Below are 14334 nucleotides of genomic sequence, written 5' to 3'. Positions count from 1 at the left end.
TCGTCCTGGCCGCTAGGTGGTAGCCGAGACTCCGCCTGGGCAGAAACCCACAAAAACACCGTACTGTAGTTCAGTTATTTACAGCGGCTGTGAACGTTAGGTGCTTATTTAGAATATTAGCAAATAAATGACCGTAATAATCTCGATCAGGTAAGGGGTTCATCTCGGTTGACGGGTCAGTGCTTGTGCGTTAAGTGAAATATTCGTTACATGCCATTTAAGCGTTAGCTAAAGCTAGCAACTTTAGCTTGGCTAACGCGAAAGTCTCGATTTATTTGTTTTCTCTCACGTCAGACTGACACTATAAACTCTCATTTATGTCAGACAGACATACGCTATCGTGAATAATTAGACTGTTACTTGTCTGTGTTTGTCGGGGAATAGCGGTGCTAGTTTAGTTGAATTTGACCATGACTCTCGTTCTTGCTGCTTATGAAACATAAAAAAATCTCAAAAGTAGAAGTACCTGTTTCTAAAAGGTCGACACGCATAGTTTAGTGGATGTAATGACATGTTTTTAAATAGTTTTATAATTAACAAACGACAGCAGTTTCACTGTGGATTCAAATAAGGACCTGGGTCTGTCTGAGTCATTGCTGCTTCTCAAACAGCTGCTGTGTCCGCGATAAGCTGACGGGGTCCTTCTTTCTGTCACTTGTCTCGTCTCTTGCAGCCATGAACAGGAAACGGGCTCTAATTTTAGACACTTTCACGGTGAAGAAAAGAAAAAATGTTACAGAGGCGTTTGGAGCTGTGGGAGATGGCGATGGTGAGAATAGTTGCGGAAACAGCTGTGTTGATGATTTTATGTGTTTATCAAGTTATCCACGTTTTCCCCCCTCAAAGGACCAACTGACATCAGATCCACTCTGGAGTATCTCATGAGTCTGTTTCCCAGAAAGCTCTTCAATGACACCTTGCCACAGATTGTCATTAAACACCAGCTGTACAGCATGCACAATGACAAGACGCTGGTGGATAAAGAGGTGGTAAGAAGACCTCTTATGCATCAGACGTGTTGCACGTTTATCTAGGTGCAAACATGCAGTCCATCATTCTATTACTTGGTTCACAGAACAAACTGAGGGAACAAGGCGACCTGCTGATGTTTCAGCTCGGCTTTGATGCGGAAGCTTTTGGGCTGGTCTTCACCTCCGACTACAAGGCCAAAGTGCTGGCGGGAGAGGAGGGCAAAGCGACGAGAGCAACAGTGGAGAGGTTTCTGGAGAAAGTGCTGCCGTCGTGCACAGACCTGAGCTTCAGCAAAGACAAGATGCTCAAGGAGTTCTTATTTACAGACTCTGAGATAACGTAAGGAAGGCACTCATTTATTTCATGCTAATAAAATGATTTTTTTTTCAAACGATAAACACAGTTCATCAGGATATCTGTACCTGTAAAGTTGTACATCAACTATTAAAATCTAGTGGAGATTCAGAATTGCCAGGACATCATACTTGATACTTTGCATCTCGCTCTTAGAATGTGTAAGACATCTAGTACATTGGTTTATAACTGGTCATTTGTTCACAATCCAGGCAGCTAGTGAAGTCAGGGGTCTTGACTGTGCGGGACGCAGGCAGCTGGTGGCTGTCCATTCCCAATTCCGGCAAATTCACCAAGTACTTTATTCAAGGTCTGTGAAACTCTCAACTTTGCTTTACTGGGGCTTTTCACAAGGTTTTTGCCCGCACCTTGCTAATTGGGAAGCTGTTTGTTTCTAACTCTCATATCGGTTTTGTTATTAGGTCGCAAAGCAGTGCTCAGCATGGTGAAGAAGTCTAAATATGGGGAAGTCTTAAAGGCAGAGCTGGAGGGGCGGCGAACAACTTCCCATGTTAAATTCCACATTAAATACCACGTCCATGATGTTGTTGGTGCAGAGCTGGTACAAAGGTAATTGTTTGTATACATGCTGTTTAATCTGAGAAACGAAGAGTTTTAATGTTTTATGTGGGCCAGAGTACTTTGGTGAAACAAGAACTGGTATTTTGTGTAGCTGCTCTTATTTATTGTCTTGTCAGTTACATAGTTACAACCCAGTAAAATGTTCACCTGTTTGCCAATATCTAAAATAATTCCAATTTAGGACCATCATAAAGTGTTTCTTACATTTTAAGATTGAAATACTGGTTCTCCTTTCAGTATACCTACAACTTCCGGAACATTGTTGCGATTTGTGGATTCCTAAACTGCTGCATAACAAGTGGCCCTGGTGTGAAACCAGCAAGTAACTGAAGATGGAAAGAGGACAAATTAATGTATAAAGACGGAAATGTTTGTATGAGTTAATAGGATTTCATATTCACATTTGTGCTACATGTATTATGAAACCTTGTGGGTTTATGCATTGTCAATTGTGTTGACATAATGTTGTAATAAAAAAACAAATGTCTATTCATCTGTGACGGCATTATTATGTGTGCTCAGCCAGTCAAAACCAGTCAGTTTCACATCCGTGATCCTCCCACTACACATTTTCCCAATATGGCTGAGACAAAGTATTTAGATTGTGGACAGTTCTCTCAGAAATAACAATAGTTGCAGTAGTTTGCATAAACACAAATGTATTACATAATAGTTTTCTTGGAATTTATTGGAATTTTCAAAAAGTGACAATAGTGTTTATTCATAAAACTACAGAGTCACAACATTGGCTTGAATTAAAGCACAGATTGATGTCTGAATACAATACAGATCAACATGTACTCAACCCCTGATCTAGTAGTTCAAATACATTTTGTAAATACGCAAAATAAACCGTAGCAATTTGAATCTTAGTTTTCAGTATATGGTGCACATACATGCTATCAGCATTAATTACAAAAAGCCAGGCTTGTAGGGAGATTAAGGTACTGTTAAGTGTAGAGGTAATAAACAGGATATTCATAGTGTTAGTTTTACAATACAGTGAGTGGAGCGTAACTTCTGTGGGAAAAAACAGATACAAAAATTGTCAATCACAACAAAAGATGAGCAGACGTTATACTACACAGTAACTGACAGTAGCTTACTGTTATTAGCTGGCCTTAATGCTCTTCTTGGAGAAAATGTTTAGCCAGTAGTGATGCTATTAAAAATCAAATGTGCTGATAAATGCCCACACAGCATTGAATGTGATCCTGATCCCAGCCACCAAAACACTTCTAATCAGATCTTGAAAGGCTTTCTGGTTTGCACTCCTGGGCAGCCAAAGAGAGAAGAATACCACCAAGCTGACAGGTCCAAATGCTGCCAAAAATAAAATACTGGATCGTTTTTTAATGCGTATGAGCAGACCTCATCCCAGTTCTAATTTTAAGAATGCCACAGGCGCAGAATCATTAGAGTAGATTAGCATGAATCATGTATGTGTAAGGCTGAGGACCATCTATAGTGATTATGGTGCACAAGGTAATTCCACCCTTGGTAAAGAGTTCCTTTTCGACTGGTGACACATGACTGCCCTTGGAGAGTGAAACTGAAATGGATAAAATGCCACTGGAGTCAGAGCTGAACAAACAGCAGCACACAACAGCACATTTTCAGTTGGTGGAGACAATTAGAACAATTTGCTGTTTGCTGCAGTTAAAATACAGTTTGTGTGCAGAACGTATTTGGCAATGTTTCTTCCACTCAAATCAACCAAGACTGTAAACAATAAAAAGGTGGACAACCAGTGGAGGAACAAATTGAAAACATTCCACGGTTCAATTGAACAAAACATCCAATCTATTTCTGAAGGCCTCATGAATGTCATAGTCTCGTCTGTACAGTATATGTGGTTTAGAAAAAGCTAGGGTCTATAATGATTCCACGTCTTCACCTAAAGCTGACCCCATGTCAAATTTTCATGAAAATAGTTTGTATAACTCCTGTAGCTACACTTATGGAAGGAAAGAATCTTAAGAACAATGTTTTTACGTGTATATTGATGTGTTTCCCGTTATCTTTCACCCACACCAGTGGAGGAAGCATTAGAGGAGAGAGCACTTCCTCCCTCCCTTCTTGACAGGTGGAGGACAGAGGACAGCTCTGATGGCCTCGTCAAACACAGTTTTAAGGCCACGCTGAGTCAGGGCAGAGCACTCCAGGTACTTCACAGAGCCTGAAGACACAGCACAGGAAAAAGAAAGGAACAGTCTTTAAATGTTTCACAAACAACCAAGAATATTCAGTAAAGCTGACAACTGTTACCAATCTCTTTGGCCATTGCCAGTCCTTGGGGATAGGTAATGGGCGAAAGCTTCTTCTCCTTCAGCTTTTCCATTGTGTCCTTGTCATCTCTCAAATCCAGCTTGGTGCCAACAAGGATGATGGGAGTGTTGGGACAATGGTGTCTCACCTCAGGGTACCACTGCACAGAACACATCGAGGCACTCTGTTATTTTACCAGATCACTTTATATCAAACAAGATATAAAGTGGTAAGTATAAAGATAACAGTTTCCACATGTTACTAGCTGCTGAGATACATTTCCAGGGTGGGAGAATGAGGATTACAAATGTCTGCAATTACATTTCTAAAAAGCACTACAACAATAATATATTTCTCCGACTGGTCTTCGGTCAAATGTCTGTGAATGAATCAATTCAAGTCAGGAAGGTCAGCCATCTGTTTTAGGCGAAGTCAACTTTTTGCCTGATGTTTTAAACTTTGCTGTTTAAATATGTGGAGAAACTAAGAAACTGTGGTTTCAGTGAAGCAAGCCAAGTGATTAAACTCAATAGTCAACGTGTTCTTGACTCATCATGCATCACCTGAATTATTCACCACTCCACCAAACAAAACAGTAAACAAAATATACATTACATTATAATTTGTGCTTTGGTATAGCCTTTAGGATGTAAACTCTTCCCAAATCTGGGTGAAGCGAAACCTGTTTCCTGTCTTCATTGTCCCAAACCTGACTCATGCTGCCTGTTTCACAACCTTTTCATACTCTGACGTTGCATCAACTCACCTTGGCGCGGACGTTTTCAAATGAGGCAGGACTGACAAGTGAAAAGCAGATGAGAAACACATCCTGTTAAAAAGACAAAACAAAACACGTAACAATCACTTCCTTGCAAGAACTATGTTCAAAAGAATCTCCTAAGGTGTGGTGTTTTTCTTTCCTTCTGACTTCCTTGTTCATTTTAGGTACTTAAACCTTCCAAGTGTATTATGCAAGGGCGCTGATAGCATCAAAATATACTTGAAGCCAAATAGAACATGCCAAAGAGAAACATTGAATGAAAAATAATAGAGTATTGCCCAGTGTTTTTTAATTTGTACCGTCTGTGGGTAGGAAAGTGGGCGGAGTCTGTCATAATCTTCTTGTCCTGCTGTATCCCATAGACCCAGGTTCACCGGCTTCCCGTCCACCATAACATTGGCAGAGTAGTTGTCAAACCTGACAAAAGTGATCATCAGAATGAGCCACAATCTTTGTGACCATTATAAACCTATTGAATTTGACATTACAAATGGACACAACAATATGTAGCTTTTAAAATAAAAACAGACAAAAGTATTTTATTTGTCAGCTTTTGAACATCCAAATGAACCTGTGTTCACTGCTTGTTGACCCAGTCCAGGTCAAACTGACAATGACACAGAGCAACATTGTTTCCCCAACTAGTCCAAAAACACATAGGCTTCAAATTCTTAACCTTTTCAACCTACAACACAATTCCTCTAAAACTTAAAGTCGACAAAAAACAACTGAGGATTAAAACCCTCGCGTATTCAATACACAGTCAGTGACTATATACGAAACAAGGGTGGACACAAATCCAACGCGGCTGCTGATCGACCCCTTGTCTTACATAAATAAAGAAATCATTCACACTGGTTTGCTTCAGTCTCCAATACTCACACTGTGGGGATGTACTCTCCAGGGAAAGCATTGGTGGTGTAGCTGATGAGCAGGCAGGTCTTACCCACAGCTCTGGAAAAGGAAGAAGACAACAGACACATTATGATAAAGAAAAGGGAAATGCTCTTTTTTTTGTAAGGCCTCAAGATAGCAACTAATGACATGGATCAGCACGTTCAGCAAGTTATTTAACGCAAAGTTCACACATTCAGACTAATTATTTTATCCTAACAATTAGTGACAATTACAACCACCAAAAATTGACATTTGAAACGTTGTTACTGTTTGCAGACATGTTTTTCTTTGAGATCACAACTTTTTAACAAACTCAACCCAGGCACTCTTAAATAACCCTGGAGCTGAGTGGAATTATCTTACGCATAACAGGACATGAAACAATAAAAAAAAAAGAGCTTTTGCCATGTGTGAAACTTCAGCGTTCCCTTAAGTGTGACCGCCGTCCACTGCAACGTTCCTCTTCAAACCACACCCCGAGCAAAAAGGTTTAGTGTTTACCTCCCACGCACTGTTGCACATCTTAAAAATCTATATTAACCCGTTTCCGAACGTGTTGCTAATTTTAGTTCACATGAAACCCCCCACAAACGTTGCTGTTAAAAATGGAACACACCAGGCAGCCTTTAACTCCGGGTCCCAGCTGACGGACATTTACTGCCAAACCTGACTTCAGGTCGGCTCCGAGACACGGGATCTGCTTGATGTGTGACTCACCCAGGTGTGAGGAACGCAATAACCGGGACAACAGCATTAAACACGAGCTAGTCGGCCTCACTCCAGCAAGTGTATGTGAGATTTATTAACTGCAGCGTCGAGGTACTAACTCAAACAGGTAGTTGGTAACTGGCGTTAACTTTAACGTTACCAGTTTGGAAAGAAGCCGAAGCAAAGTGCTTAAATATTAGCTAACGTTAGTCCCATGGCAGTGATTTCAGCGAACGATACACGGCGTCATTCAGTTTAATTACTTGTTGAGTGAACTAATGGTCGCTCCGTTAAAGTTGACTTACCCGTCTCCCACAACGACACACTTTATGGCCTGCATTGCGCCGCAGCTAGTGGAATGCTAACTTAGCTCCGGGAGCCAGCTAACGTTAGCTCTAAGTGTCTTTTCCTTTGTCCGGGAACTGCTCGCTGGAAAAATGTCCCCAAACTGCGACTCTCAAACGACCTTCGAGTTCGCAACGAAGCTCGTGGGACGCCGAACTGCTCGCGGGAGGCTTACGGTAACTTATCTGCCACTTTCACGCAACTTTGCTCACAAATTCCCTCGCAGCATTCCCATGCTTTCGTGGGCAGATCGGGAAGCTATGAGCAAAACAGCGGCCACCACCCCTGAGGAAAAAAAGAAGTTAAGCCGGGCTCCACCAGCAGATGGTGCATCCGGTGACCCACGGGAACTCCGAGGAGCTAGAGCTGCTCACAAAGGCGGCTGTCAATCAACACAGCAAATATTATCAAGAATACACGAATAGGTTAATGATTTAAAACGGGTACGGTTAATTTAAACTCGGCCAGTTAATATAAACAATAAAAATAATGAATAAGCCGGACATTTTAGAGTGTGACACAGAGTGGGAATCTGACGTCAGCTCAACTACTCATATTGTATTAATTCCCTGAATTTATCTTTAAGGCTGCTTGCTAGGGCAGCAGATTGGATCATCTTCAGACGTAGTACTAACCTGGACACAAGCAGTTTTGGATTATTTTAACCTTTGTACAATATTTTTGCAAAACTAATCCAAATAGTACGAAAGTGTATATTTTATTAATGATGAATCAAAAGGAATGTATATTCAATACAATTTTTCTAAATCTGCACATATTTGTGCAACAGTTTGTGCCGTATATAATGTCAATTATGCATGTACAATTGTTGTAAGTAGATCATTCTTGTGTGCCTTGTATGTTACTATTTTCTTGTTATCAATACGTGCATCCATTCATGGTTAAATTATTGTTTGTAAATATGTAGCTAATAAAGTATTTATGTACAAATATAGATTTTAATAAATTTAGTTTATGTTCATTTTTCTCATACCTGAGAGTCCGAACACGGGGGTAAAACGCTTCGTTCAACTTCCGCGTGTTACACTTAAATCGGTCCTGCCGTTGACCAAAACAGGAATGGTGGTGAAGCTGTCGGGGTGGAGCAGCTCCGTCAGCACAGTCTAATGTAGAAATGGAACTGAGGATCAGTCAGCGATAGAAATATGAATTGTTACATATTAGTCAGCAGTTCATTCGCCGACTAGCTGGTACAGGTACAGTAGACTTCGCGTCTATGGCGGATCTGACCCACTTAGTGCTCCGCTTTTCGGGCTCCGCTGGTCGGACTTACGGAGTGTTTTCCAAAGGCTTGACGAGGACCTTGTTGATATTTTTTGACCTCGCCTGGCGTCTGCGAATCCGATTCCCCTATTTTTACCTCGTCGCCTCGATGATGTTCAACGTGAGATTACAGGTAATTGTTCAACGGTTTATTGCTGCCCCTCACCCTACTGGTGTCAGTGTCAGAGCAGTTTGTGTTGAGGTAATAAAACATTGTGTTGTCATATCAACATGACACGTAGATGCTTTTAAACATTAGTTCTAGTTGATTCAATTGTTTCAGTGCATCAACTGTATTGTTTATTTATTTCAATTTCCTTTTACTGCATTGAGTGGTGCATGCTGATGTGGGCGCTATCATTTACTACATTAGCTGTGATATATAATTCAAACAACTATTTTTACTTTTTACACGTCCAGCGACACTGACTTCTCCAATGTGCTGTCACTGGTGCCTGATCAGCTGACGCAGAGATTTAGCTTCAACAGAATGCACGTGTGTTTTGACAGCAGCCTTCTCGTCTTTTCACAGGTACACATTGAAATTCACTGATCTACCTTTGGGATTTAAGACTAGGAAACTGGCAGCGATGCCCTGCATCAGTCCTTTAAGAGACTCACTGAGACCTCAGCGTCGGGGACGAAGAGGTCACGTCACTCGCTGTAGAGAGACGCGGCCTCTTGTTGTGCTCAGACCTTGTGCCTTTGCAAGTAAATGACAGCAGTTATGTCTTCAGAAATGAACTGTGAAATACCAAGGTGAAGGAAGGAGGAGTTTCAGAATCACACCAGAGACTGAGAAGCTGCTCGTCCTGTCTGTGAAACTTGTGTTGAATGATGTTAACACTGCATCTCTCTCTTGGCATCGATGACTATGGCACAAATTATAACAGGAAAACAGATGATTGTTAATGTGGAACGTGGCTGTACTTGGTGATCAATCATGTGCGTTATCCTCACTGTTACACATGTTTTTTTAAAAACTGGATAATTTTCACTTTATTTTTAATTTATTATGGAATCTGCATGATGTAAACTGACATTTGCAGCCCTTTGTGGCTGACACTTTATTTGAGGTCATGGCTGTAGACGGTACATGGTTTTTCGATAGCTACCTTTTAAACACACTGTTCATCGGGTAGTTTCAAGCCTCAAAGAGAATCACTGCATGTGTACGTGGTGGTGACGCTGGTGAATGAAGCAAGACACTGTTTTTACTTTAGTTTAACTGGTATCAATGTTTTGTGAGTATGTTATCTGGTCACAGAACTGAGGGTAAGAACGGGTGAATTTTGGAGGAAATAAATCAGTAGATCACCTCAACTGTGTTTGCGATTCTTCATAAAATTGATTTCTTTAAATGTCTTTGGATACATTTTACTGTTATATATTGGGGCCATGTCTATGACTAAGCTTCTAAACAAAATACAGACAGAAAAATAGTAAGAATCTTTGCAAAACACTAGCATCATAGTGCTCTTTGGTATTTGTGGCTTGCCAGACCCTCACTGAATCACAGTCTCTCCCAGTAACCTGACCTTGTGGAGTAGGGGGTCAGTTCGGTTCTCCACTCATTCCCTCTTTTTTCATGATGTTTGGAGTTCACACTCAAACACAAAGTCACATTCCTCTCACTCAAAAGCCCGTTTGACCTGCTGAGTAAGCATTGTTGTCTTGTAATACTGAAATACCCCACACAGGGGAAGCAGCCAGTCACAGTGTTGGATCTCCTCCCTTATACGTTATAATCAGACACATGCGTCTCTGAAGAAGCTGCAGGTTGAGACGAGCAGGAATCTGCTGTTAAACCGATTGATGTTTATGATTTATCTCTTAAATGACAAAATATTTTTTATGACTGAGACAAAATATTTCAGATATCTTTTTTCAGAGAACAAGCATAAATAGTTTTTTTTTTATCCATTGCTGTACTTAGCAGGTGCAGTTTACACATCTCATAATGTGAACGTCTTTTACCCCATAAAATTCAAACTTACCCCTGCCAGTCACTCTGATGCCAGGCTGCAGTGTAAACCTATCAGAGGTTGCCAAGGCAACTATATTCCCACCCCCTCTTTTTCTGGTAAAAAGAGGATTTATTTCTCAGGGATTTGCCAAAGGAAAATATTTTAATAGGGTTATCATGGAGGACTGGCAGAGAACGAGATCTATAGATGAAGGATAAGTCGGTATCTTTGCCCTGTTTTTTGCCAACCACCATTTGTACCCTCAGAAAATGGGTTTTGGAATAAAGATTATAGAGTTTTAGCCTTTGGCATCCGCAGCAGCTCACATGTGTTTTATTTGAGTGAGTGTGAAAGAGTGATAATGCTGCAAATGGAAATAGCAGGGATTCAATTAAAGCTGCAGTGCAGAGTATTTAACGTGCGTCTAATTCTCCCTACAGTTCTCACAGACTGAACAGTATTTCTGCCTTTTCAGATAGTGTTTAGTGCTAAACTGATCTGAGTCCTTTGACCAAGTCTGCAGGTGTGCGCCAGCTGTTTGATACAACTTGCGATGTTTCTATTGTTGCTTCACTTTCAAACGGGCAGAACCCACGTTGTATCGCCGTCGTGCGCCGCAGCGACTAAGACTAACGTGATTTATTTTCTCCACATTTACTGTGACTCCTCAAATTGTTGTTGTTTAATCACCCGGTAAACAGTTTGTCATTGTGACATGGAGCTTTATAACCGGTAGGCATTAAAATGTGGCATCCATGCACAGAACACGGATTACTGACGCTAAATGTATTTAAAAATTAATCCCCAAGACATTAACTGTGATGCACTATGGCTTTAGACTGTGCTGATCTCTGTCCCCTTCAGTGTTTGATAGATTTGGTGCAAGTGGTTTGGCCCCAGATTCCTTAACAGTGAAAATGAAGCACAGTTACACTTATGTGAATAATGTCAACTGTGAGTAAGATGCACACGCAAACAGGCTGAGATCATGAGCTGAGATGAGTTTCAAGCCGACCTCAAAACTGAATCGAAGGAGAACACGGAGGTGTTTTATTTACCGTAGTCACATTATGAACTGGAAATAGGTCAAGACGAACAAAAGAGCATGTAATGTGATTTTTAATGCAAATAGTTTCTGCATGTAGATTATTTAATGGCTCACAGTCATTTTTTCATTCTTAATTAGGCGCGTGATGTGTGAAGCCTTTCTCTATTGTTTAAACATAATTTCGATGCTAATTGGCTTAATTCCTAGGAGGAATAACCTTTCTGGCTTGTTGTAGAAGCAACGCAGGTCCAGGAGAATGACACTTTACATGCAGACACACACACACACAGCTTTACGTTCAAGTTCCCAGACACTGCTCCCTTTGTGCTGAGCAAACAGACTCTAAATAAAGGCTCCACTCATATGTGGCCGTGGATCCAAAAAATCAACTTTGCCCTTCGATCAAATGATGGCAGGAAAGAAGTGGTGGAGATGCTGAGCTGGATTTTAGGCCAAAGTGACGGAAGAAGGAAATCCTGCCGCTCTCCGCTTCCTGTGACCTCTGTCGCGCACGCACTCTATCGCCCATAGAGTCACCTCGTCGCCCTCCAGAGCCGGAAGGAGGTGTGAAACCCCATCACTTCCCCTGGATCAGCACAGCCCAGTTCAAGGTTTGCTGCATACGTGCATTAGAGGAACAGCGCAGAGAACAAGATGAGCCATCAGGCAACATTACGCTCCTCTGTCTGGATCAGTCACAGTTAGAATAAAGGGATCAAGTATCTCTGTGGTGAAATTCACTGGCCTACAGACATAATGTAATCACTTCAATAAGGTCCCACACACACATATTCCCTTCTCTTAATGTGGGAGTGCTCCACTCATGTGGGTGGGAGGGGTCGGGGGGTGGATCGCTCTGGGCTTCACCGTGGCGACTGGAGCATATGAAGCCGTGCGAATGCTCAATGAGGTCACGTGAAGTCGGTCAGGAGCGGCACAGACGCTCTCCCAGGACGGCCGGCGCGGCCCGCCAGACGCGCCCCCCCGGGGGTCCGCACCCTCGGCGTCACGAGACGCGGAGCCAGACGGCAGCGGCAGCCACAGACAGCCTGCCTTCAAGCCACGAGCATTTACTCTATGGAGTCCGGCGGCGCCAGGATGAAGGAGTCCGGTTCAACCCAAAATGACAAATTGGTCTTTCGCTCATTTGAAAGCTCTGCATTCTACATCTGCACGCTCCCATTCCTCCAGTTACAGAAATATCTGGGCCACACTCTGAGTTTTACTCGTGACTCATAAACACATTTGCCTGACATTTATGTGGAGTAAAGTGTAATGAGGGTACGCGCGCCAGAAACACAAACTCAGGATATGAGTTGCTTTTAAAGGGACTGACTCTGACTCTGTGAGGATTCTCCGCCTCATGTAAATGAACAGAAACATTGTATTATTGCAGTGATATCAGTGACTTTATGCATATGATCTAGTTCCCCCTTAGTAACCTGAGCTCTGTTTGCAGTGTGTGTGTGTGTGTGTGTGTGTGTGTGTGTGTGTGTGTGTGTGTGTGAGTGTGTGAGTTCATTTGCATCAATCCACCTATGGAAGAGACCAGAACTAGTGGAACCAGAGTAAAAAGCCACAAAGCCGCTACTATTCACAAACACTCCTCTTCGTCGGCTTCAGCTATTTTAGCTGCCACCCAAATTAAGCTTGTAAAGAAACCAAAGCAACGTATTGTCACTCTCATTTAATTTTCCAACAAACCCAAGAACTAAGTGTTCTGCAGCACATGGTGAGATCGTCACGCCCACAGGTCACTCTGCAGCGCAGGAAAAGCAAACAGTGTCTGGATGCACACATCCGTATCGGTGGCACCTACCCCTGATTCGAGCCAGTGTGTTGTCATTTGGCACGAGCTGGTTTGTACCGGATTGAGAGGCTTCAGGTCTGCATTTTCTGTTCCATCCTGTGAAAAATGACTCGTTTCAGGACTCGGTGTCCACGTCTGACCCGTGTCATCGCTATTGAATCTAACTTTACAGTGTCGCAAAAAAGGGTGTGGATGCAAAAAGAACTTCTTTCCCGTAGTTGGAGCAGAAATAAATAGTGCTTGGATCAATTAGATTTTCTCCAAGCTCAAAAAATCTCAACCTCGTACTTGTGTGTTACAGCCAAGACAGCTATTAGTGTAATGTCTGGCACATGTCACTGTGTTTACACAGAAGACTGAGAATGAAGCATTTGTCCAAGAGACACCTACGGTATGAATAAACAAATGAATGAATACATTAAAACATCTGTTCATGCTTGACCATTGGAGTAATGCACACAGGAAGTGCGACCCCCTCCTTCTCTGCGGAGGCAGGAATGCTCTAACTGAAAACACGTGTGTTGTAGAAACAAGCTGTGTGTGTGTGTGTGTGTGTGTGTGTGTGTGTGTGTGTGTGTGTGTGTGTGTGTGTGTGTGTGTGTGTGTGTGTGTGTGTGTGTGTGTGTGTGTGTGTGTGTGTGTGTGTGTGCGCGCGCACATTTTCCTTTCAACTGTTCCCTGAGCTGGTCTCTCTCCCAGCTCGTAAAAGAATGCTGTCACAAATCCATAGTCTGAACTGGAATTAGTTTTGATGCGTTGGACTGGTTGTTAGTTGGGTTAACAAGCAGCATATTAATATATTAATGGAGCATCAGCACTCTCTGCATCATTATACTATAACATTAAGCCACCTATGCTCAGCCAGCATTAATAAAATGCACTAAAAAATAAAGGCGTGTACTTAATGTAACTGTTTAAGTCGTTTTGCTTAATAATTAATAATTATTATTATATTATTAATATGTTTCTGATAACATTTATTACATAAATGTGACGTTAAATAGAGTTTTGTATTATGCCATTAATATATTATTGAGGTCATTGAAGTTGTGTGCCATTATTTTTTAAGGTAATAGTTACTGTAGTTATAACGTATCTAGACTATAAACACATACCTCAAACTATATTTCTGAGTTTGTTTAAATAATATAAGTAACTTAACACAACAAATTCTACATTTTGTGCACATAGCACCATAACGTGTCATAAATCGCTGTATCTGGGGAAAAGCAGGTACTTCCCACTACTACGATGTTTACGTTTCTACTGCTACGTCTATATAAATAAATGCTACACTTAAACCAGATGTGGGTTCAGT

At 41.7% G+C, this 14334-nt stretch overlaps 3 protein-coding genes across 4 annotated transcripts; 2 read left to right on the top strand and 1 right to left on the bottom strand.

Moving 5' to 3' along the window:
- The first annotated feature begins 9 nt into the window (after positions 1-9).
- Positions 10-2401, top strand: stk19 (serine/threonine kinase 19). Of its 2 annotated transcripts, XM_029159143.3 has the most exons (7): positions 10-150; positions 674-769; positions 847-989; positions 1076-1311; positions 1539-1636; positions 1749-1896; positions 2146-2401. In XM_029159143.3, the coding sequence occupies exons 2-7, from the start codon at positions 676-678 to the stop codon at positions 2189-2191; spliced, it is 765 nt and encodes a 254-aa protein (XP_029014976.1). In that variant the 5' UTR covers positions 10-150; positions 674-675; the 3' UTR covers positions 2192-2401. The 2 variants fall into 2 exon arrangements, with proteins under 2 accessions (XP_029014976.1, XP_040927877.1); XM_041071943.2 differs by lacking the exon at positions 10-150 and having other exon boundaries at positions 165-769.
- Positions 2402-2578: 177 nt separating this feature from the next.
- rac1b (Rac family small GTPase 1b) lies at positions 2579-7280 on the bottom strand. The gene is made up of 6 exons (XM_029159149.3): positions 6868-7280; positions 5840-5911; positions 5257-5374; positions 4943-5005; positions 4177-4336; positions 2579-4087 (listed from the first exon to the last, which is right to left on the bottom strand). Exons 1-6 carry the CDS (start codon positions 6900-6902, stop codon positions 3957-3959), a joined length of 579 nt encoding a protein of 192 aa, XP_029014982.1. The 5' UTR covers positions 6903-7280; the 3' UTR covers positions 2579-3956.
- A 680-nt stretch (positions 7281-7960) lies between these two features.
- LOC114860505 (small integral membrane protein 10-like protein 2A) lies at positions 7961-9514 on the top strand. Its single transcript, XM_029159153.2, has 2 exons — positions 7961-8324; positions 8724-9514. The coding sequence occupies exons 1-2, from the start codon at positions 8145-8147 to the stop codon at positions 8742-8744; spliced, it is 201 nt and encodes a 66-aa protein (XP_029014986.1). The 5' UTR covers positions 7961-8144; the 3' UTR covers positions 8745-9514.
- The last annotated feature ends 4820 nt before the right edge of the window (positions 9515-14334 follow it).

Source organism: Betta splendens, chromosome 8 (assembly GCF_900634795.4).
Source record: "Betta splendens chromosome 8, fBetSpl5.4, whole genome shotgun sequence".
In the NCBI taxonomy this organism is placed as follows: Eukaryota; Metazoa; Chordata; class Actinopteri; order Anabantiformes; family Osphronemidae; genus Betta; species Betta splendens.
The sequence above is the reverse complement of the archived record's forward strand: the minus strand, read 5'-3'. Positions and strand labels throughout refer to the sequence as shown.